Source organism: Salvelinus fontinalis, chromosome 35 (genome assembly GCF_029448725.1).
Source record: "Salvelinus fontinalis isolate EN_2023a chromosome 35, ASM2944872v1, whole genome shotgun sequence".
Lineage (NCBI taxonomy): Eukaryota > Metazoa > Chordata > Actinopteri > Salmoniformes > Salmonidae > Salvelinus > Salvelinus fontinalis.
In genome coordinates, this window is record NC_074699.1 from 35,630,150 (window position 1) to 35,655,436 (window position 25,287).

Below are 25,287 nucleotides of genomic sequence, written 5' to 3' on the forward strand. Positions count from 1 at the left end.
TCATTTGTCTCAAGGCTTAAAAATCGTTATTTAACCGGTCTCCTCCCCTTCATCTACACTGATTGAAGTGGATTTAACAGGTGACATCAATAAGGGATCCTAGCTTTCACCTGGCCAGTCTACTATATCATGAAAATAGGTGTTCCTAATATTCTGTCCACTCAGTGTATATCTAGGTACATTCTAGAGATGGGAGGGGGTAGATTACAGACAGAGAGCACAATCCACTATAATAGATCGGCGCAGACACAGATATAATAGGGCTTGTGCTAATGTCACAAATAAATATTGCTGTATCCTAAACCATGACACTTCCATATAGTAAATAGACATTCCTGCATTTTATGTTGTCTTATTTTGTCGTCAAAATATTTTTGTTAGGGAATATTACGGATCTAGATACCGTTAGCGTATATCTATGGGCCAGCCAACGTTGAGCGCACACGCAGACGTTCCGCTGCCGCTATACTCTGCTACAATTTCCCCGAAGATGGCGGCGAGCGGACGTGTTCACCTACTCTTACTGTTGATGTCAGTGTCATTCTGTCTGTGTACCCTTCAAGGATTGAAAGTACCTAGCGGCAATGGAAACGGACTGGGTAATCAGCCAGTAAACCCTCCGGTTCCCGTTAATATTATTGGAGCTCCCGGTCCAGTCAATAACGTCCCAGTTGCTCCTGCTGTCGCGGCCATGACGCAGCCTCGGAGGGCTACCGGGTGGAAGCTGGCCGAAGAGCAGTCCTGCAGGGACGACTTGACCCGGCTTTGTCCCAAACACACATGGAGCAACAATTTAGCTGTCCTGGAGTGTTTACAGGACAGAAAGGAGGTAAAACGGGATTTGGGTGGTGGCGACGTGTTTTATTCGCGAGTGTGCCAGCCTGTGTGTGTGTGTGTGTGTGTGTGTGTGTGTGTGTGTGTGTGCGTGTGCGTGCGTGTTTCTATTGCCTGTCGGATGTCAACGCGACAGCAGTCAGGTAGGCACATCTGGAGAGGATGTGTGTGTTCATTCCACATCATTGGTGATGGGTCTTCTTGTTCTCCTAGTAAACATGGCTCCAGATTCTCCAGTGACAGCAAAGCTAATTAGTCTACATGAAGCACAAATGCACTGTTTTTTCCCCCAATGCAAAGCGAAGAGCTCCGTTTTTCAGCGGCAAATAATTGAACAATTTCTATGCATCCCCGCTATAGAAGCCTGATGTGTCCTCTGATCTCCACTGTATATCATCAAAGAACGTTCCAGAAGGAAACAGTCCACGGAGTGGAGCTTTATTTATAGTACTTAGTCAATGAATGTCATTTCATTACTGAAACTAGTCTCTAATGACGACAAAACACATACATTGCAGTAAGCAGACTAATACGGTAATGAATGACGTACGACCGTTTTAGAAAGCATACGGCCGATTCCACTGTTATGGAATGACGCTCAGACTCAAGATTTTTTTATAACAAAATCCATTGATTTCAAAGTTTTAACACCGTAACTATATGCACAAGGACTATAATTTCCACACAACATATTTAACCTGCTTGAAGAACAGCGGAGATGCAGTTCGGTAACAGAATGACGGTTTGTTGTTGTTGTCGTCATTCTGTCAACACATTCTGCATCTACACCGTTATTCAACTAAATGTGTTTTTTTTGTCAAATGTTCTGTGTAAATTGCTAAAAGAGAAGTGCACTTCCTGATTTTGGCCTCGTATTTTGTCTTGGTCATTAATCCACTGCAGGGCCGTGACTGACGACTAATTAGATCTGCGTTGGGGGGGGCTTTGATCTGGTTGTTTCTCGGGTGTGTCGTTGTCATTCAATAACACAAGGCCAGTAGTCAGTACAGAGAGGTAAACTAAGATAGCGTTGCCATGGAGAGAATAACGCTTTGAAGTTGAGGACTTCTCCCGTCTAGATGGTCAGATAATTCAGTTGTAGTCTGAAACCTGCGCTGACCTTGTTGAGCCGAGCTGACGGCAGACAGCTAACATAACCGCTATCCTATCACCCAGAGAGCTAACTGAAACCTGCGCTAACCTTGTTGAGCCGAGCTGACAGCAGACAGATAACATAACCTCTATCCTATCACCCAGAGAGCTAACTGAAACCTGCGCTGACCTTGTTGAGCCGAGCTGACAGCAGACAGCTAACATAACCGCTATCCTATCACCCAGAGAGCTAACTGAAACCTGCGCTAACCTTGTTGAGCCGAGCTGACAGCAGACAGATAACATAACCTCTATCCTATCACCCAGAGAGCTAACTGAAACCTGCGCTAACCTTGTTGAGCCGAGCTGACAGCAGACAGATAACATAACCGCTATCCTATCACCCAGCGATTTAGCTGATATTTCTAATTTCTCTTTTCAAATACCTTATGTGAACATAGTAAGAGCCAGTGTCTGGAATGTGTTTCACAAGACACTCATTTCACAATGCCTTAGGACGGTAGCTTGCAACTTAGTTGTAAAAACATGTTACCGTGGAAACCATCACTACGGATGCCGGACGGGTCTCCAGTCAGCTCAGCTGTAACAAAACATGTTACCGTGGAAACCATCACTACGGATGCCGGACGGGTCTCCAGTCAGCTCAGCTGTAACAAAACACGTTACCGTGGAAACCATCACTACGGATGCCGGACGGGTCTCCAGTCAGCTCAGCTGTAACAAAACACGTTACCGTGGAAACCATCACTACGGATGCCGGACGGGTCTCCAGTCAGCTCAGCTGTAACAAAACACGTTACCGTGGAAACCATCACTACGGATGCCGGACGGGTCTCCAGTCAGCTCAGCTGTAACAAAACACGTTACCGTGGAAACCATCACTACGGATGCCGGACGGGTCTCCAGTCAGCTCAGCTGTAACAAAACACGTTACCGTGGAAACCATCACTACGGATGCCGGACGGGTCTCCAGTCAGCTCAGCTGTAACAAAACACGTTACCGTGGAAACCATCACTACGGATGCCGGACGGGTCTCCAGTCAGCTCAGCTGTAACAAAACACGTTACCGTGGAAACCATCACTACGGATGCCGGACGGGTCTCCAGTCAGCTCAGCTGTAACAAAACACGTTACCGTGGAAACCATCACTACGGGTGCCGGACGGGTCTCCAGTCAGCTCAGCTGTAACAAAACACGTTGAGCTGTAAATATCATACTGATGTGCTTTATAAAGACGGTATGTCTACACTTTACCTAACACATCAGTTATGTAGAGTACAACTTCAGCTGTCTTACCAGAACTACAAATGCCATAAAGACGGTATGTCTACACTTTACCTCTACACTTTGCTTGACATGCTCTCTGGGTGAGGTTCTGTGTTTAACACACTGACATGTACAGCTCTCTGGGTGAGGTTCTGTGTTTAACACACTGACATGTACAGCTCTCTGGGTGAGGTTCTGTGTTTAACACACTGACATGTACAGCTCTCTGGGTGAGGTTCTGTGTTTAATACACTGACATGTACAGCTCTCTGGGTGAGGTTCTGTGTTTAACACACTGACATGTACAGCTCTCTGGGTGAGGTTCTGTGTTTAACACACTGACATGTACAGCTCTCTGGGTGAGGTTCTGTGTTTAACACACTGACATGCTCTCTGGGTGAGGTTCTGTGTTTAACACACTGACATGTACAGCTCTCTGGGTGAGGTTCTGTGTTTAACACACTGACATGCTCTCTGGGTGAGGTTCTGTGTTTAATACACTGACATGTACAGCTCTCTGGGTGAGGTTCTGTGTTTAACACACTGACATGCTCTCTGGGTGAGGTTCTGTGTTTAACACACTGACATGCTCTCTGGGTGAGGTTCTGTGTTTAACACACTGACATGTACAGCTCTCTGGGTGAGGTTCTGTGTTTAACACACTGACATGTACAGCTCTCTGGGTGAGGTTCTGTGTTTAACACACTGACATGTACAGCTCTCTGGGTGAGGTTCTGTGTTTAACACGCTGACATGTACAGCTCTCTGGGTGAGGTTCTGTGTTTAACACACTGACATGTACAGCTCTCTGGGTGAGGTTCTGTGTTTAACACACTGACATGCTCTCTGGGTGAGGTTCTGTGTTTAACACACTGACATGTACAGCTCTCTGGGTGAGGTTCTGTGTTTAACACACTGACATGCTCTCTGGGTGAGGTTCTGTGTTTAATACACTGACATGTACAGCTCTCTGGGTGAGGTTCTGTGTTTAACACACTGACATGCTCTCTGGGTGAGGTTCTGTGTTTAACACACTGACATGCTCTCTGGGTGAGGTTCTGTGTTTAACACACTGACATGTACAGCTCTCTGGGTGAGGTTCTGTGTTTAACACACTGACATGTACAGCTCTCTGGGTGAGGTTCTGTGTTTAACACACTGACATGTACAGCTCTCTGGGTGAGGTTCTGTGTTTAACACGCTGACATGTACAGCTCTCTGGGTGAGGTTCTGTGTTTAACACACTGACATGTACAGCTCTCTGGGTGAGGTTCTGTGTTTAACACACTGACATGTACAGCTCTCTGGGTGAGGTTCTGTGTTTAACACACTGACATGTACAGCTCTCTGGGTGAGGTTCTGTGTTTAACACACTGACATGTACAGCTCTCTGGGTGAGGTTCTGTGTTTAACACACTGACATGTACAGCTCTCTGGGTGAGGTTCTGTGTTTAACACACTGACATGCTCTCTGGGTGAGGTTCTGTGTTTAATACACTGACATGTACAGCTCTCTGGGTGAGGTTCTGTGTTTAACACACTGACATGTACAGCTCTCTGGGTGAGGTTCTGTGTTTAACACACTGACATGTACAGCTCTCTGGGTGAGGTTCTGTGTTTAACACACTGACATGCTCTCTGGGTGAGGTTCTGTGTTTAACACACTGACATGTACAGCTCTCTGGGTGAGGTTCTGTGTTTAACACACTGACATGTACAGCTCTCTGGGTGAGGTTCTGTGTTTAACACACTGACATGTACAGCTCTCTGGGTGAGGTTCTGTGTTTAACACACTGACATGTACAGCTCTCTGGGTGAGGTTCTGTGTTTAACACACTGACATGTACAGCTCTCTGGGTGAGGTTCTGTGTTTAACACACTGACATGTACAGCTCTCTGGGTGAGGTTCTGTGTTTAACACACTGACATGCTCTCTGGGTGAGGTTCTGTGTTTAACACACTGACATGTACAGCTCTCTGGGTGAGGTTCTGTGTTTAACACACTGACATGTACAGCTCTCTGGGTGAGGTTCTGTGTTTAACACACTGACATGCTCTCTGGGTGAGGTTCTGTGTTTAACACACTGACATGTACAGCTCTCTGGGTGAGGTTCTGTGTTTAACACACTGACATGTACAGCTCTCTGGGTGAGGTTCTGTGTTTAACACACTGACATGTACAGCTCTCTGGGTGAGGTTCTGTGTTTAACACACTGACATGTACAGCTCTCTGGGTGAGGTTCTGTGTTTAACACACTGACATGTACAGCTCTCTGGGTGAGGTTCTGTGTTTAATACACTGACATGCTCTCTGGGTGAGGTTCTGTGTTTTACACACTGACATGCACAGCTCTCTGGGGGAGGTTCTGTGTTTAACACACTGACATGCTCTCTGGGTGAGGTTCTGTGTTTAACACACTGACATGCTCTCTGGGTGAGGTTCTGTGTTTAACACACTGACATGCTCTCTGGGTGAGGTTCTGTGTTTAACACACTGACATGTACAGCTCTCTGGGTGAGGTTCTGTGTTTAACACACTGACATGTACAGCTCTCTGGGTGAGGTTCTGTGTTTAACACACTGACATGCTCTCTGGGTGAGGTTCTGTGTTTAACACACTGACATGTACAGCTCTCTGGGTGAGGTTCTGTGTTTAACACACTGACATGCTCTCTGGGTGAGGTTCTGTGTTTAACACACTGACATGTACAGCTCTCTGGGTGAGGTTCTGTGTTTAACACACTGACATGTACAGCTCTCTGGGTGAGGTTCTGTGTTTAACACACTGACATGTACAGCTCTCTGGGTGAGGTTCTGTGTTTAACACACTGACATGTACAGCTCTCTGGGTGAGGTTCTGTGTTTAACACACTGACATGCTCTCTGGGTGAGGTTCTGTGTTTAACACACTGACATGTACAGCTCTCTGGGTGAGGTTCTGTGTTTAACACACTGACATGTACAGCTCTCTGGGTGAGGTTCTGTGTTTAACACACTGACATGTACAGCTCTCTGGGTGAGGTTCTGTGTTTAACACACTGACATGTACAGCTCTCTGGGTGAGGTTCTGTGTTTAACACACTGACATGCACAGCTCTCTGGGTGAGGTTCTGTGTTTAACACACTGACATGTACAGCTCTCTGGGTGAGGTTCTGTGTTTAACACACTGACATGCTCTCTGGGTGAGGTTCTGTGTTTAACACACTGACATGTACAGCTCTCTGGGTGAGGTTCTGTGTTTAACACACTGACATGTACAGCTCTCTGGGTGAGGTTCTGTGTTTAACACACTGACATGTACAGCTCTCTGGGTGAGGTTCTGTGTTTAACACACTGACATGTACAGCTCTCTGGGTGAGGTTCTGTGTTTAACACACTGACATGCTCTCTGGGTGAGGTTCTGTGTTTAACACACTGACATGTACAGCTCTCTGGGTGAGGTTCTGTGTTTAACACACTGACATGCTCTCTGGGTGAGGTTCTGTGTTTAACACACTGACATGTACAGCTCTCTGGGTGAGGTTCTGTGTTTAACACACTGACATGTACAGCTCTCTGGGTGAGGTTCTGTGTTTAACACACTGACATGCTCTCTGGGTGAGGTTCTGTGTTTAACACACTGACATGTACAGCTCTCTGGGTGAGGTTCTGTGTTTAACACACTGACATGTACAGCTCTCTGGGTGAGGTTCTGTGTTTAACACACTGACATGCTCTCTGGGTGAGGTTCTGTGTTTAACACACTGACATGTACAGCTCTCTGGGTGAGGTTCTGTGTTTAACACACTGACATGCTCTCTGGGTGAGGTTCTGTGTTTAACACACTGACATGTACAGCTCTCTGGGTGAGGTTCTGTGTTTAACACACTGACATGCTCTCTGGGTGAGGTTCTGTGTTTAACACACTGACATGCTCTCTGGGTGAGGTTCTGTGTTTAACACACTGACATGTACAGCTCTCTGGGTGAGGTTCTGTGTTTAACACACTGACATGCTCTCTGGGTGAGGTTCTGTGTTTAACACACTGACATGCTCTCTGGGTGAGGTTCTGTGTTTAACACACTGACATGCTCTCTGGGTGAGGTTCTGTGTTTAACACACTGACATGTACAGCTCTCTGGGTGAGGTTCTGTGTTTAACACACTGACATGTACAGCTCTCTGGGTGAGGTTCTGTGTTTAACACACTGACATGCTCTCTGGGTGAGGTTCTGTGTTTAACACACTGACATGTACAGCTCTCTGGGTGAGGTTCTGTGTTTAACACACTGACATGTACAGCTCTCTGGGTGAGGTTCTGTGTTTAACACACTGACATGTACAGCTCTCTGGGTGAGGTTCTGTGTTTAACACACTGACATGTACAGCTCTCTGGGTGAGGTTCTGTGTTTAACACACTGACATGCTCTCTGGGTGAGGTTCTGTGTTTAACACACTGACATGCTCTCTGGGTGAGGTTCTGTGTTTAACACACTGACATGTACAGCTCTCTGGGTGAGGTTCTGTGTTTAACACACTGACATGTACAGCTCTCTGGGTGAGGTTCTGTGTTTAACACACTGACATGCTCTCTGGGTGAGGTTCTGTGTTTAACACACTGACATGCTCTCTGGGTGAGGTTCTGTGTTTAACACACTGACATGTACAGCTCTCTGGGTGAGGTTCTGTGTTTAACACGCTGACATGCTCTCTGGGTGAGGTTCTGTGTTTAACACACTGACATGCTCTCTGGGTGAGGTTCTGTGTTTAACACACTGACATGCTCTCTGGGTGAGGTTCTGTGTTTAACACACTGACATGTACAGCTCTCTGGGTGAGGTTCTGTGTTTAACACACTGACATTCTCTCTGGGTGAGGTTCTGTGTTTAACACACTGACATGTACAGCTCTCTGGGTGAGGTTCTGTGTTTAACACACTGACATGCTCTCTGGGTGAGGTTCTGTGTTTAACACACTGACATGTACAGCTCTCTGGGTGAGGTTCTGTGTTTAACACACTGACATTCTCTCTGGGTGAGGTTCTGTGTTTAACACACTGACATGTACAGCTCTCTGGGTGAGGTTCTGTGTTTAACACACTGACATGCTCTCTGGGTGAGGTTCTGTGTTTAACACACTGACATGCTCTCTGGGTGAGGTTCTGTGTTTAACACACTGACATGCACAGCTCTCTGGGTGAGGTTCTGTGTTTAACACACTGACATGCACAGCTCTCTGGGTGAGGTTCTGTGTTTAACACACTGACATGCTCTCTGGGTGAGGTTCTGTGTTTAACACACTGACATGCTCTCTGGGTGAGGTTCTGTGTTTAACACACTGACATGTACAGCTCTCTGGGTGAGGTTCTGTGTTTAACACACTGACATGTACAGCTCTCTGGGTGAGGTTCTGTGTTTAACACACTGACATGTACAGCTCTCTGGGTGAGGTTCTGTGTTTAACACACTGACATGTACAGCTCTCTGGGTGAGGTTCTGTGTTTAACACACTGACATGTACAGCTCTCTGGGTGAGGTTCTGTGTTTAACACACTGACATGCTCTCTGGGTGAGGTTCTGTGTTTTACACACTGACATGTACAGCTCTCTGGGTGAGGTTCTGTGTTTAACACACTGACATGTACAGCTCTCTGGGTGAGGTTCTGTGTTTAACACACTGACATGTACAGCTCTCTGGGTGAGGTTCTGTGTTTAACACACTGACATGTACAGCTCTCTGGGTGGGGTTCTGTGTTTAACACACTGACATGTACAGCTCTCTGGGTGAGGTTCTGTGTTTAACACACTGACATGTACAGCTCTCTGGGTGAGGTTCTGTGTTTAACACACTGACATGTACAGCTCTCTGGGTGAGGTTCTGTGTTTAACACGCTGACATGCTCTCTGGGTGAGGTTCTGTGTTTAACACGCTGACATGCTCTCTGGGTGAGGTTCTGTGTTTAACACACTGACATGTACAGCTCTCTGGGTGAGGTTCTGTGTTTAACACACTGACATGTACAGCTCTCTGGGTGAGGTTCTGTGTTTAACACACTGACATGCTCTCTGGGTGAGGTTCTGTGTTTAACACACTGACATGTACAGCTCTCTGGGTGAGGTTCTGTGTTTAACACACTGACATGTACAGCTCTCTGGGTGAGGTTCTGTGTTTAACACACTGACATGCTCTCTGGGTGAGGTTCTGTGTTTAACACACTGACATGTACAGCTCTCTGGGTGAGGTTCTGTGTTTAACACACTGACATGCTCTCTGGGTGAGGTTCTGTGTTTAACACGCTGACATGTACAGCTCTCTGGGTGAGGTTCTGTGTTTAACACACTGACGCGGGAGGTGTGACAGCTGCTCTGGGTGAGGTTCTGTGTTTAACACACTGACATGTACAGCTCTCTGGGGGAGGTTCTGTGTTTAACACACTGACATGTACAGCTCTCTGGGTGAGGTTCTGTGTTTAACACGCTGACATGCTCTCTGGGTGAGGTTCTGTGTTTAACACGCTGACATGTACAGCTCTCTGGGTGAGGTTCTGTGTTTAACACACTGACATGTACAGCTCTCTGGGTGAGGTTCTGTGTTTAACACGCTGACATGTACAGCTCTCTGGGTGAGGTTCTGTGTTTAATACACTGACATGTACAGCTCTCTGGGTGAGGTTCTGTGTTTAACACGCTGACATGCTCTCTGGGTGAGGTTCTGTGTTTAACACGCTGACATGTACAGCTCTCTGGGTGAGGTTCTGTGTTTAACACACTGACATGTACAGCTCTCTGGGTGAGGTTCTGTGTTTAACACACTGACATGTACAGCTCTCTGGGTGAGGTTCTGTGTTTAACACGCTGACATGCTCTCTGGGTGAGGTTCTGTGTTTAACACACTGACATGTACAGCTCTCTGGGTGAGGTTCTGTGTTTAACACACTGACATGCTCTCTGGGTGAGGTTCTGTGTTTAACACACTGACATGTACAGCTCTCTGGGTGAGGTTCTGTGTTTAACACACTGACATGCTCTCTGGGTGAGGTTCTGTGTTTAACACACTGACATGTACAGCTCTCTGGGTGAGGTTCTGTGTTTAACACACTGACATGCTCTCTGGGTGAGGTTCTGTGTTTAACACACTGACATGTACAGCTCTCTGGGGGAGGTTCTGTGTTTAACACACTGACATGTACAGCTCTCTGGGTGAGGTTCTGTGTTTAACACGCTGACATGCTCTCTGGGTGAGGTTCTGTGTTTAACACGCTGACATGTACAGCTCTCTGGGTGAGGTTCTGTGTTTAACACACTGACATGTACAGCTCTCTGGGTGAGGTTCTGTGTTTAACACGCTGACATGTACAGCTCTCTGGGTGAGGTTCTGTGTTTAATACACTGACATGTACAGCTCTCTGGGTGAGGTTCTGTGTTTAACACGCTGACATGCTCTCTGGGTGAGGTTCTGTGTTTAACACGCTGACATGTACAGCTCTCTGGGTGAGGTTCTGTGTTTAACACACTGACATGTACAGCTCTCTGGGTGAGGTTCTGTGTTTAACACACTGACATGCTCTCTGGGTGAGGTTCTGTGTTTAACACGCTGACATGTACAGCTCTCTGGGTGAGGTTCTGTGTTTAACACACTGACATGCTCTCTGGGTGAGGTTCTGTGTTTAACACACTGACATGTACAGCTCTCTGGGTGAGGTTCTGTGTTTAATACACTGACATGTACAGCTCTCTGGGTGAGGTTCTGTGTTTAACACACTGACATGCACAGCTCTCTGGGTGAGGTTCTGTGTTTAACACACTGACATGTACAGCTCTCTGGGTGAGGTTCTGTGTTTAACACACTGACATGCTCTCTGGGTGAGGTTCTGTGTTTAACACACTGACATGCTCTCTGGGTGAGGTTCTGTGTTTAACACACTGACATGTACAGCTCTCTGGGTGAGGTTCTGTGTTTTACACACTGACATGCTCTCTGGGTGAGGTTCTGTGTTTAACACACTGACATGTACAGCTCTCTGGGTGAGGTTCTGTGTTTAACACACTGACATGCTCTCTGGGTGAGGTTCTGTGTTTAACACACTGACATGTACAGCTCTCTGGGTGAGGTTCTGTGTTTAACACACTGACATGTACAGCTCTCTGGGTGAGGTTCTGTGTTTAACACACTGACATGTACAGCTCTCTGGGTGAGGTTCTGTGTTTAACACACTGACATGTACAGCTCTCTGGGTGAGGTTCTGTGTTTAACACACTGACATGTACAGCTCTCTGGGTGAGGTTCTGTGTTTAACACACTGACATGTACAGCTCTCTGGGTGAGGTTCTGTGTTTAACACACTGACATGCTCTCTGGGTGAGGTTCTGTGTTTAACACACTGACATGTACAGCTCTCTGGGTGAGGTTCTGTGTTTAACACACTGACATGTACAGCTCTCTGGGTGAGGTTCTGTGTTTAACACACTGACATGTACAGCTCTCTGGGTGAGGTTCTGTGTTTAACACACTGACATGCTCTCTGGGTGAGGTTCTGTGTTTAACACACTGACATGTACAGCTCTCTGGGTGAGGTTCTGTGTTTAACACACTGACATGTACAGCTCTCTGGGTGAGGTTCTGTGTTTAACACACTGACATGTACAGCTCTCTGGGTGAGGTTCTGTGTTTAACACACTGACATGTACAGCTCTCTGGGTGAGGTTCTGTGTTTAACACACTGACATGTACAGCTCTCTGGGTGAGGTTCTGTGTTTAACACACTGACATGTACAGCTCTCTGGGTGAGGTTCTGTGTTTAACACACTGACATGTACAGCTCTCTGGGTGAGGTTCTGTGTTTAACACACTGACATGCTCTCTGGATGAGGTTCTGTGTTTAACACACTGACATGTACAGCTCTCTGGGTGAGGTTCTGTGTTTAACACACTGACATGTACAGCTCTCTGGGTGAGGTTCTGTGTTTAACACACTGACATGCTCTCTGGGTGAGGTTCTGTGTTTAACACACTGACATGTACAGCTCTCTGGGTGAGGTTCTGTGTTTAACACACTGACATGTACAGCTCTCTGGGTGAGGTTCTGTGTTTAACACACTGACATGTACAGCTCTCTGGGTGAGGTTCTGTGTTTAACACACTGACATGTACAGCTCTCTGGGTGAGGTTCTGTGTTTAACACACTGACATGCTCTCTGGGTGAGGTTCTGTGTTTAACACACTGACATGCTCTCTGGGTGAGGTTCTGTGTTTAACACACTGACATGTACAGCTCTCTGGGTGAGGTTCTGTGTTTAACACGCTGACATGTACAGCTCTCTGGGTGAGGTTCTGTGTTTAACACACTGACATGTACAGCTCTCTGGGTGAGGTTCTGTGTTTAACACACTGACATGTACAGCTCTCTGGGTGAGGTTCTGTGTTTAACACACTGACATGCTCTCTGGGTGAGGTTCTGTGTTTAACACACTGACATGCTCTCTGGGTGAGGTTCTGTGTTTAACACACTGACATGCTCTCTGGGTGAGGTTCTGTGTTTAACACACTGACATGTACAGCTCTCTGGGTGAGGTTCTGTGTTTAACACACTGACATGTACAGCTCTCTGGGTGAGGTTCTGTGTTTAACACACTGACATGCTCTCTGGGTGAGGTTCTGTGTTTAACACACTGACATGCTCTCTGGGTGAGGTTCTGTGTTTAACACACTGACATGTACAGCTCTCTGGGTGAGGTTCTGTGTTTAACACACTGACATGTACAGCTCTCTGGGTGAGGTTCTGTGTTTAACACACTGACATGCTCTCTGGGTGAGGTTCTGTGTTTAACACAATGACATGTACAGCTCTCTGGGTGAGGTTCTGTGTTTAACACACTGACATGTACAGCTCTCTGGGTGAGGTTCTGTGTTTAACACACTGACATGCTCTCTGGGTGAGGTTCTGTGTTTAACACACTGACATGTACAGCTCTCTGGGTGAGGTTCTGTGTTTAACACACTGACATGTACAGCTCTCTGGGTGAGGTTCTGTGTTTAACACACTGACATGTACAGCTCTCTGGGTGAGGTTCTGTGTTTAACACACTGACATGTACAGCTCTCTGGGTGAGGTTCTGTGTTTAACACACTGACATGTACAGCTCTCTGGGTGAGGTTCTGTGTTTAACACACTGACATGTACAGCTCTCTGGGTGAGGTTCTGTGTTTAACACACTGACATGTACAGCTCTCTGGGTGAGGTTCTGTGTTTAACACACTGACATGCTCTCTGGATGAGGTTCTGTGTTTAACACACTGACATGTACAGCTCTCTGGGTGAGGTTCTGTGTTTAACACACTGACATGTACAGCTCTCTGGGTGAGGTTCTGTGTTTAACACACTGACATGCTCTCTGGGTGAGGTTCTGTGTTTAACACACTGACATGTACAGCTCTCTGGGTGAGGTTCTGTGTTTAACACACTGACATGTACAGCTCTCTGGGTGAGGTTCTGTGTTTAACACACTGACATGTACAGCTCTCTGGGTGAGGTTCTGTGTTTAACACACTGACATGTACAGCTCTCTGGGTGAGGTTCTGTGTTTAACACACTGACATGCTCTCTGGGTGAGGTTCTGTGTTTAACACACTGACATGCTCTCTGGGTGAGGTTCTGTGTTTAACACACTGACATGTACAGCTCTCTGGGTGAGGTTCTGTGTTTAACACGCTGACATGTACAGCTCTCTGGGTGAGGTTCTGTGTTTAACACACTGACATGTACAGCTCTCTGGGTGAGGTTCTGTGTTTAACACACTGACATGTACAGCTCTCTGGGTGAGGTTCTGTGTTTAACACACTGACATGCTCTCTGGGTGAGGTTCTGTGTTTAACACACTGACATGCTCTCTGGGTGAGGTTCTGTGTTTAACACACTGACATGCTCTCTGGGTGAGGTTCTGTGTTTAACACACTGACATGTACAGCTCTCTGGGTGAGGTTCTGTGTTTAACACACTGACATGTACAGCTCTCTGGGTGAGGTTCTGTGTTTAACACACTGACATGTACAGCTCTCTGGGTGAGGTTCTGTGTTTAACACACTGACATGCTCTCTGGGTGAGGTTCTGTGTTTAACACACTGACATGCTCTCTGGGTGAGGTTCTGTGTTTAACACACTGACATGTACAGCTCTCTGGGTGAGGTTCTGTGTTTAACACACTGACATGCTCTCTGGGGGAGGTTCTGTGTTTAACACACTGACATGTACAGCTCTCTGGGTGAGGTTCTGTGTTTAACACACTGACATGCTCTCTGGGTGAGGTTCTGTGTTTAACACACTGACATGCTCACTGGGTGAGGTTCTGTGTTTAACACACTGACATGTACAGCTCTCTGGGTGAGGTTCTGTGTTTAACACACTGACATGCTCTCTGGGTGAGGTTCTGTGTTTAACACACTGACATGTACAGCTCTCTGGGTGAGGTTCTGTGTTTAACACACTGACATGCTCTCTGGGTGAGGTTCTGTGTTTAACACACTGACATGTACAGCTCTCTGGGTGAGGTTCTGTGTTTAACACACTGACATGTACAGCTCTCTGGGTGAGGTTCTGTGTTTAACACGCTGACATGTACAGCTCTCTGGGTGAGGTTCTGTGTTTAACACACTGACATGCTCTCTGGGTGAGGTTCTGTGTTTAACACACTGACATGTACAGCTCTCTGGGTGAGGTTCTGTGTTTAACACACTGACATGCTCACTGGGTGAGGTTCTGTGTTTAACACACTGACATGTACAGCTCTCTGGGTGAGGTTCTGTGTTTAACACACTGACATGTACAGCTCTCTGGGTGAGGTTCTGTGTTTAACACACTGACATGTACAGCTCTCTGGGTGAGGTTCTGTGTTTAACACACTGACATGTACAGCTCTCTGGGTGAGGTTCTGTGTTTAACACACTGACATGTACAGCTCTCTGGGTGAGGTTCTGTGTTTAACACACTGACATGCTCTCTGGGTGAGGTTCTGTGTTTAACACACTGATATGTACAGCTCTCTGGGTGAGGTTCTGTGTTTAACACACTGACATGTACAGCTCTCTGGGTGAGGTTCTGTGTTTAACACACTGACATGTACAGCTCTCTGGGTGGGGTTCTGTGTTTAACACACTGACATGTACAGCTCTCTGGGTGAGGTTCTGTGTTTAACACACTGACATGCTCTCTGGGTGAGGTTCTGTGTTTAACACACTGACATGCTCTCTGGGTGAGGTTCTGTGTTTAACACACTGACATGTACAGCTCTCTGGGTGAGGTTCTGTGTTTAACACACTGACATGTACAGCTCTCTGGGTGAGGTTCTGTGTTTAACACACTGACATGTACAGCTCTCTGGGTGAGGTTCTGTGTTTAATACACTGACATGTACAGCTCTCTGGGTGAGGTTCTGTGTTTAACACGCTGACATGTACAGCTCTCTGGGTGAGGTTCTGTGTTTAACACACTGACATGTACAGCTCTCTGGGTGAGGTTCTGTGTTTAACACACTGACATGTACAGCTCTCTGGGTGAGGTTCTGTGTTTAACACACTGACATGCACAGCTCTCTGGGTGAGGTTCTGTCTTCAAGTCTCCAGTGGGTGATAAAGTCCCTTCCATCTATGTAATGTATTATAGGGTATGGACAGGTGACAGTCAGGTGACAGACAGGTGACAGTCAGGTGACAGTCAGGTGGCAGTCAGGTGGCAGTCAGGTGACAGTCAGGTGACAGTCAGGTGGCAGACAGGTTAAGGACAGGTGACAGTCAGGTGGCAGTCAGGTGGCAGTCAGGTGACAGTCAGGTGACAGTCAGGTGGCAGACAGGTTAAGGACAGGTGACAGACAGGTGACAGTCAGGTGGCAGACAGGTGACGGTCAGGTGACGGTCAGGTGACGGTCAGGTGACGGTCAGGTGACGGACAGGTGACAGTCAGGTGACAGTCAGGTGACAGTCAGGTGGCAGACAGGTTAAGGACAGGTGACAGTCAGGTGACAGTCAGGTGGCAGACAGGTGGCGGACAGGTGACAGTCAGGTGGCGGACAGGTGGCGGACAGGTGGCGGACAGGTGGCGGACAGGTGGCGGTCAGGTGGCGGTCAGGTGACAGTCAGGTGGCAGACAGGTGGCAGTCAGGTTAGGGACAGGTGACAGTCAGGTGACGGACAGGTGACAGTCAGGTTATGGTCAGGTGACGGTCAGGTGGCGGACAGGTGACGGTCAGGTGGCAGACAGGTGGCGGTCAGGTGACAGTCAGGTGGCGGACAGGATGCGGACAGGTGACGGTCAGGTGGCAGACAGGTGGCAGACAGGTGACAGTCAGGTGGCAGTCAGGTTAGGGACAGGTGACAGTCAGGTGACGGACAGGTGGCGGACAGGTGGCAGACAGGTGGCAGACAGGTGGCAGACAGGCGACAGTCAGGTGACAGACAGGTGACGGTCAGGTGACGGTCAGGTGACGGTCAGGTGGCGGTCAGGTGGCGGTCAGGTGGCGGTCAGGTGGCGGACAGGTGGCGGACAGGTGGCGGACAGGTGGCGGACAGGTGGCAGTCAGGTGACAGTCAGGTGACAGTCAGGTGACAGTCAGGTGACAGTCAGGTGACAGTCAGGTGACAGTCAGGTTAAGGACAGGTGACGGACAGGTGACGGTCAGGTGACGGTCAGGTGACGGTCAGGTGACGGTCAGGTGACGGTCAGGTTATGGACAAGTGACAGTCAGGTGACAGTCAGGTTATGGACAGGTGACAGTCAGGTGACAGTCAGGTGGCAGTCAGGTGGCAGACAGGTGGCAGACAGGTGACAGTCAGGTGACAGTCAGGTGACAGTCAGGTTATGGACAGGTGACAGTCAGGTGGCAGTCAGGTGGCAGACAGGTGACAGTCAGGTGGCAGTCAGGTGGCAGACAGGTGACTGGAGGGGTGGAGTGCCTGACACTGCATCCTGGGAAATGACAGTTTACCTCGTGGTCCAGCAGGCAGAGTTCAGTAACTACAGGCAGATATGAGATGCAGGAAGATGGCACTCTTCTGATACTGACTATATATATATATATACAGTAGCCTACAGAGTAATGAGAAGAATGCAAATTAATTTATACACCTTAGCCAAATACATTTAACCTCAGTTTTTCACAGTTCCGGATATTTAATCCTAGTTAAAATTCTCTGTTTTAGGTCAGTTAGGATCACCACTTTATTTTAAGAATGTGAAATGTCAGAATAATAGTAGAGTGATTTATTTCAGCTTTTATTTCTTTCATCACATTCCCAGTGGGTCAGAAGTTTACATAAACTCAATTAGAATTTGGTAGCATTGCCTTTAAATTGTTTAACTTGGGTCAAACGTTTCGGGTAGCCTTCCACAAGCTTCCCACAATAAGTTGGGTGAATTTTGCCCCATTCCTCCTGACAGAGCTGGTGTAACTGAGTCAGGTTTGTAGGCCTCCTTGCTCGCACAAGCTTTTTCAGTTCTGCCCACAAATTTTCTATAGGATTGAGGTCAGGGCTTTGTGATGGCCACTCTAATACCTTGACTTTGTTGTCCTTAAGCCATTTTGCCACAACTTTGGAAGTATGCTTGGGGTCATTGTCCATTTGGAAGACCCATTTGTGACCAAGCTTTAACTTCCTGACTGATGTCTTGAGATGTTGCTTCAATATATCCACATAATTTTCCTCACTCATGATGCCATCTATTTTGTGAAGTGCACCAGTCCCTCCTACAGCAAAGCACCCCCACAACATGATGCTGCCACCCCCGTGCTTCATGGTTGGGATGGTGTTCTTCGGCTTGGAAGCCTCCCCCTTTTTCCTCCAAACATAACGATGGTCATTATGGCCAAACAGTTCTATTTGTGTTTCATCAGACCAGAGGACATTTCTCCAAAAAGTACGATCTTTGTCCCCATGTGCAGTTGCAAACCGTAGTCTGGCTTTTTTATGGCGGTTTTGGAGCAGTGGCTTCTTCCTTGCTGAGCGGCCTTTCAGGGTAATGTCGGTATAGGACTCGTTTTACTGTGGATATAGATACTTTTGTACCTGTTTCCTCCAGCGTCATCACAAGGTCCTTTGCTGTTGTTCTGGGATTGATTTGCACTTTTCGCACCAAAGTACGTTCATCTCTAGGAGACAGAACGCGTCTCCTTCCTGAGCGGTATGACGGCTGCATGGTCCCATGGTGTTTATACTTGCGTACTATTGTTTGTACAGATGAATGTGGTACCTTCAGGCGTTTGGAAATTGCTCCCAAGGATGAACCAGACTTGTGGAGGTCTACAATTTTTATTCTGAGGTCTTGGCTGATTTCTTTAGATTTTCCCATGATGTCAAGCAAAGAGGCACTGAGTTTGAAGGTAGGCCTTGAAATACATCCACAGGTACACCTCCAATTGACTCAAATTATGTCAATTAGCCTATCAGAAGCTTCTAAAGCCATGACATAATTTCCTGGAATTTTGCAAGCTGTTTATAGGCACAGTCAACTTAGTGTATAAACTTCTGACCCACTGCAATTGTGATACAGTGAAATAATCTGTAAACAATTGTTGGAAAAATTACTTGTGTCATCCACAAAGTAGATGTCCTAACCGACTTGCCAAAACTATAGTTTGTTTTAACAAGAAATGTGTGAAGTGTTTGAAAAATGTGTTTTAATGACTCCCACCTAGGTGTATGTAAACTTCCCACTTCAACTGTATAGTGGTGTTTCCTATAGTAGGCTGTAGGAAACTGGCACCATAGTATTACCTTCGTAGTGCACTATGTAGGGAATAGGGTGCCATAGGGCTCTGGTCTAAAGTAGTGCACTATATAGGGAATAGGGTGCCATAGGGCTCTGGTCTAAAGTAGTGCACTATATAGGGAATAGGGTGCCATAGGGCTCTGGTCTAAAGTAGTGCACTATATAGGGAATAGGGCTCTAGTCTAAAGTAGTGCACTATGTAGGGAATAGGGTGCCATAGGGCTCTGGTCTAAAGTAGTGCACTATGTAGGGAATAGGGTGCCATAGGGCTCTGGTCTAAAGTAGTGCACTATATAGGGAATAGGGTTCCATAGGGCTCTGGTCTAAAGTAGTGCACTATATAGGGAATAGGGTGCCATTTGGGATTCACTTATCCAGCCTTCTTTCCTCCTTTTTTCGTCCTGGGTTTGTACCATGTTAGTCTTAGGATTGGTTCTGAGCAGGTTCCATGGCATTGACTAGCTCAGATCGGCCATCTTGATTTCCTGTCTGTTTCTAAATCAGAGAGAGACAGGACTGCTGGTGACTCATGTCATGAACTGGCTCCCCTGGGCTGTAGTAAGGTAGTGATGACACACATTACAGCCTTTCAAGAGGGGGAGGAGGACGGAGAGGGGGAGGACGGAGAGAGGGAGGAGAGAGCGAGGACAGAGAGAGGAGAGGGCGAGGACAGAGAGAGGGGTGAGGACAGAGAGAGGGGTGAGGACAGAGAGAGGGGTGAGGACAGAGAGAGGGGTGAGGACAGAGAGAGGGGTGAGGACAGAGAGAGGGGTGAGGACAGAGAGAGGGGTGAGGACAGAGAGAGGGGTGAGGACAGAGAGAGGGGTGAGGACAGAGAGAGGGGTGAGGACAGAGAGAGGGGGGAGGACAGAGAGAGGGGGGAGGACAGAGAGAGGGGGGAGGACAGAGAGAGGGGGGAGGACAGAGGGGGGAGGACAGAGAGGGGTGAGGACCGAGAGAGGAGAGGGGCGAGGACCGAGAGAGGAGAGGGGCGAGGACCGAGAGAGGAGAGGGGCGAGGACCGAGAGAGGAGAGGGGCGAGGACCGAGAGAGGAGAGGGGCGAGGACCGAGAGAGGAGAGGGGCGAGGACCGAGAGAGGAGAGGGGCGAGGACCGAGAGAGGAGAGGGGCGAGGACCGAGAGAGGAGAGGGGCGAGGACCGAGAGAGGAGAGGGGCGAGGACCGAGAGAGGAGAGGGGGAGGACAGAGAGAGGAGAGGGGTGAGGACAGAGAGAGGAGAGGAAAGAGGTCATCTGAGGATACATAGTGGTGCTCGGTCACTCAGAATATCATCTCTACTAGAGGTCATCTGAGGATACATAGTGGTGCTCGGTCACTCAGAATATCATCTCTACTAGAGGTCATCTGAGGATACATAGTGGTGATCGGTCACTCAGAATATCACCTCTACTAGAGGTCATCTGAGGATACATAGTGGTGCTCGGTCACTCAGAATATCATCTCTACTAGAGATCATCTGAGGATACATAGTGGTGCTCGGTCACTCAGAATATCATCTCTACTAGAGGTCATCTGAGGATACATAGTGGTGCTCGGTCACTCAGAATATCATCTCTACTAGAGGTCATCTGAGGATACATAGTGGTGATCGGTCACTCAGAATATCATCTCTACTAGAGGTCATCTGAGGATACATAGTGGTGCTCGGTCACTCAGAATATCATCTCTACTAGAGGTCATCTGAGGATACATAGTGGTGCTCGGTCACTCAGAATATCACCTCTACTAGAGGTCATCTGAGGATACATAGTGGTGATCGGTCACTCAGAATATCACCTCTACTAGAGGTCATCTGAGGATACATAGTGGTGCTCGGTCACTCAGAATATCACCTCTACTGGAGGTCATCTGAGGATACATAGTGGTGCTCGGTCACTCAGAATATCACCTCTACTGGAGGTCATCTGAGGATACATAGTGGTGCTCGGTCACTCAGAATATCATCTCTACTGGAGGTCATCTGAGGATACATAGTGGTGCTCGGTCACTCAGAATATCATCTCTACTGGAGGTCATCTGAGGATACATAGTGGTGCTCGGTCACTCAGAATATCATCTCTACTGGAGGTCATCTGAGGATACATAGTGGTGCTCGGTCACTCAGAATATCATCTCTACTGGAGGTCATCTGAGGATACATAGTGGTGCTCGGTCACTCAGAATATCATCTCTACTAGAGGTCATCTGAGGATACATAGTGGTGCTCGGTCACTCAGAATATCATCTCTACTAGAGGTCATCTGAGGATACATAGTGGTGATCGGTCACTCAGAATATCATCTCTACTAGAGATCATCTGAGGATACATAGTGGTGCTCGGTCACTCAGAATATCATCTCTACTAGAGGTCATCTGAGGATACATAGTGGTGCTCGGTCACTCAGAATATCACCTCTACTAGAGGTCATCTGAGGATACATAGTGGTGCTCGGTCACTCAGAATATCACCTCTACTAGAGGTCATCTGAGGATACATAGTGGTGCTCGGTCACTCAGAATATCATCTCTACTAGAGGTCATCTGAGGATACATAGTGGTGCTCGGTCACTCAGAATATCATCTCTACTAGAGGTCATCTGAGGATACATAGTGGTGCTCGGTCACTCAGAATATCACCTCTACTAGAGGTCATCTGAGGATACATAGTGGTGATCGGTCACTCAGAATATCACCTCTACTAGAGGTCATCTGAGGATACATAGTGGTGCTCGGTTACTCGAATATCACTCTCTTCTCACCTCAGAATATCATCTCTACCCTCTGGCATGTCTGCCACCGGAACTGTCCACAGTCCCATCATTCACACACACACATTGGCTGCACTCTGACCCTCCCAACATGTCTGTCAAGCTGGGGCAGGTGGCTGGGGTAGGGGGCTGGGGCAGGGGGCTGGGGCAGGGGGCTGGGGCAGTAGGCTGAGTTAGGGGGAAGTGGGCTGAGGCAGTGGGCTGAGGCAGTGGGCTGGGGGGTAGTGGGCTGGGGAAGTGGGCTGAAGTAGGGGGCTGGGGCAGTGGGCTGAAGTAGGGGGCTGGGGCAGGGGGCTGAGGCAGGGGGCTGAGGCAGGGGGCTGAGGCAGGGGGCTGAGGCAGGGGGCTGAGGCTGGGGCAGGGGGCAGGGCCCCTCTCCATTGGCAGGCAAGGTGTTGTAGTAACATACTGCTGTTATCACAGCTCAAAGGGCCTCTCTTCAGCCCCATACTGCTGTTATCACAGCTCAAAGGGCCTCTACAGCCCCATACTACTGTTATCACAGCTCAAAGGGCCTCTCTTCAGCCCCAGACTGCTGTTATCACAGCTCAAAGGGCCTCTTCAGCCCCATACTGCTGTTATCACAGCTCAAAGGGCCTCTTCAGCCCCATACTGCTGTTATCACAGCTCAAAGGGCCTCTTCAGCCCCATACTGCTGTTATCACAGCTCAAAGGGCCTCTACAGCCACATACTACTGTTATCACAGCTCAAAGGGCCTCTCTTCAGCCCCATACTGCTGTTATCACAGCTCAAAGGGCCTCTTCAGCCCCATACTGCTGTTATCACAGCTCAAAGGGCCTCTTCAGCCCCATACTGCTGTTATCACAGCTCAAAGGGCCTCTCTTCAGCCTCATACTGCTGTTATCACAGCTCAAAGGGCCTCTCTTCAGCCTCATACTGCTGTTATCACAGCTCAAAGGGCCTCTCTACAGCCCCATACTGCTGTTATCACAGCTCAAAGGGCCTCTTCAGCCTCATACTGCTGTTATCACAGCTCAAAGGGCCTCTTCAGCCTCATAGTGCTGTTATCACAGCTCAAAGGGCCTCTCTTCAGCCCCATACTGCTGTTATCACAGCTCAAAGGGCCTCCAGCCTCATACTGCTGTTATCACAGCTCAAAGGGCCTCTCTACAGCCCCATACTGCTGTTATCACAGCTCAAAGGGCCTCTCTTCAGCCTCATACTGCTGTTATCACAGCTCAAAGGGCCTCTCTTCAGCCCCATACTGCTGTTATCACAGCTCAAAGGGCCTCTCTTTAGCCCCGTACTGCTGTTATCACAGCTCAAAGGGCCTCTTCAGCCCCGTACTGCTGTTATCACAGCTCAAAGGGCCTCTCTTCAGCCTCATACTGCTGTTATCACAGCTCAAAGGGCCTCTTCAGCCCCATACTGCTGTTATCACAGCTCAAAGGGCCTCTTCAGCCTCATACTGCTGTTATCACAGCTCAAAGGGCCTCTTCAGCCCCATACTGCTGTTATCACAGCTCAAAGGGCCTCTTCAGCCTCATACTGCTGTTATCACAGCTCAAAGGGCCTCTTCAGCCTCATAGTGCTGTTATCACAGCTCAAAGGGCCTCTCTTCAGCCCCATACTGCTGTTATCACAGCTCAAAGGGCCTCCAGCCTCATACTGCTGTTATCACAGCTCAAAGGGCCTCTCTTCAGCCCCATACTGCTGTTATCACAGCTCAAAGGGCCTCTCTTTAGCCCCGTACTGCTGTTATCACAGCTCAAAGGGCCTCTTCAGCCCCATACTGCTGTTATCACAGCTCAAAGGGCCTCTTCAGCCCCATACTGCTGTTATCACAGCTCAAAGGGCCTCCAGCCTCATACTGCTGTTATCACAGCTCAAAGGGCCTCTTCAGCCCCATACTGCTGTTATCACAGCTCAAAGGGCCTCTCTTCAGCCCCATACTGCTGTTATCACAGCTCAAAGGGCCTCTTCAGCCTCATAGTGCTGTTATCACAGCTCAAAGGGCCTCTCTTCAGCCCCATACTGCTGTTATCACAGCTCAAAGGGCCTCCAGCCTCATACTGCTGTTATCACAGCTCAAAGGGCCTCTCTTCAGCCCCATACTGCTGTTATCACAGCTCAAAGGGCCTCTCTTTAGCCCCGTACTGCTGTTATCACAGCTCAAAGGGCCTCTTCAGCCCCATACTGCTGTTATCACAGCTCAAAGGGCCTCTACAGCCACATACTACTGTTATCACAGCTCAAAGGGCCTCTCTTCAGCCCCATACTGCTGTTATCACAGCTCAAAGGGCCTCTTCAGCCCCATACTGCTGTTATCACAGCTCAAAGGGCCTCTTCAGCCCCATACTGCTGTTATCACAGCTCAAAGGGCCTCTCTTCAGCCTCATACTGCTGTTATCACAGCTCAAAGGGCCTCTCTTCAGCCTCATACTGCTGTTATCACAGCTCAAAGGGCCTCTCTACAGCACCATACTGCTGTTATCACAGCTCAAAGGGCCTCTTCAGCCTCATACTGCTGTTATCACAGCTCAAAGGGCCTCTCTTCAGCCTCATACTACTGTTATCACAGCTCAAAGGGCCTCTCTTCAGCCCCATACTGCTGTTATCACAGCTCAAAGGGCCTCCAGCCTCATACTGCTGTTATCACAGCTCAAAGGGCCTCTCTACAGCCCCATACTGCTGTTATCACAGCTCAAAGGGCCTCTCTTCAGCCTCATACTGCTGTTATCACAGCTCAAAGGGCCTCTCTTCAGCCCCATACTGCTGTTATCACAGCTCAAAGGGCCTCTCTTTAGCCCCGTACTGCTGTTATCACAGCTCAAAGGGCCTCTTCAGCCCCGTACTGCTGTTATCACAGCTCAAAGGGCCTCTCTTCATCCTCATACTGCTGTTATCACAGCTCAAAGGGCCTCTTCAGCCCCATACTGCTGTTATCACAGCTCAAAGGGCCTCTTCAGCCCCATACTGCTGTTATCACAGCTCAAAGGGCCTCTCTTCAGCCCCATACTGCTGTTATCACAGCTCAAAGGGCCTCTCTTCAGCCCCATACTGCTGTTATCACAGCTCAAAGGGCCTCTCTTCAGCCTCATACTGCTGTTATCACAGCTCAAAGGGCCTCTTCAGCCTCATACTGCTGTTATCACAGCTCAAAGGGCCTCTTCAGCCTCATAGTGCTGTTATCACAGCTCAAAGGGCCTCTCTTCAGCCCCATACTGCTGTTATCACAGCTCAAAGGGCCTCCAGCCTCATACTGCTGTTATCACAGCTCAAAGGGCCTCTATTCAGCCCCATACTGCTGTTATCACAGCTCAAAGGGCCTCTCTTTAGCCCCGTACTGCTGTTATCACAGCTCAAAGGGCCTCTTCAGCCCCATACTGCTGTTATCACAGCTCAAAGGGCCTCTACAGCCACATACTACTGTTATCACAGCTCAAAGGGCCTCTCTTCAGCCCCATACTGCTGTTATCACAGCTCAAAGGGCCTCTTCAGCCCCATACTGCTGTTATCACAGCTCAAAGGGCCTCTTCAGCCCCATACTGCTGTTATCACAGCTCAAAGGGCCTCTCTACAGCCCCATACTGCTGTTATCACAGCTCAA

General features: G+C 48.4%; 1 protein-coding gene across 2 annotated transcripts in view; it reads left to right on the top strand.

Annotated features, from left to right (window-relative positions):
• The first annotated feature begins 311 nt into the window (after positions 1 to 311).
• Positions 312 to 25,287, top strand: part of LOC129834787 (Golgi apparatus protein 1-like) — a 202,136-nt gene continuing 177,160 nt past the window's right edge. The window contains exon 1 of one of the 2 annotated variants that reach the window (XM_055900062.1): positions 312 to 829. In XM_055900062.1, coding sequence (XP_055756037.1) covers positions 419 to 829 — 411 coding nt within the window. In that variant the 5' untranslated portion in view covers positions 312 to 418. The remainder of the gene's footprint in view (positions 830 to 25,287) is intronic. The other variant, XM_055900061.1, reaches the window with a different exon arrangement.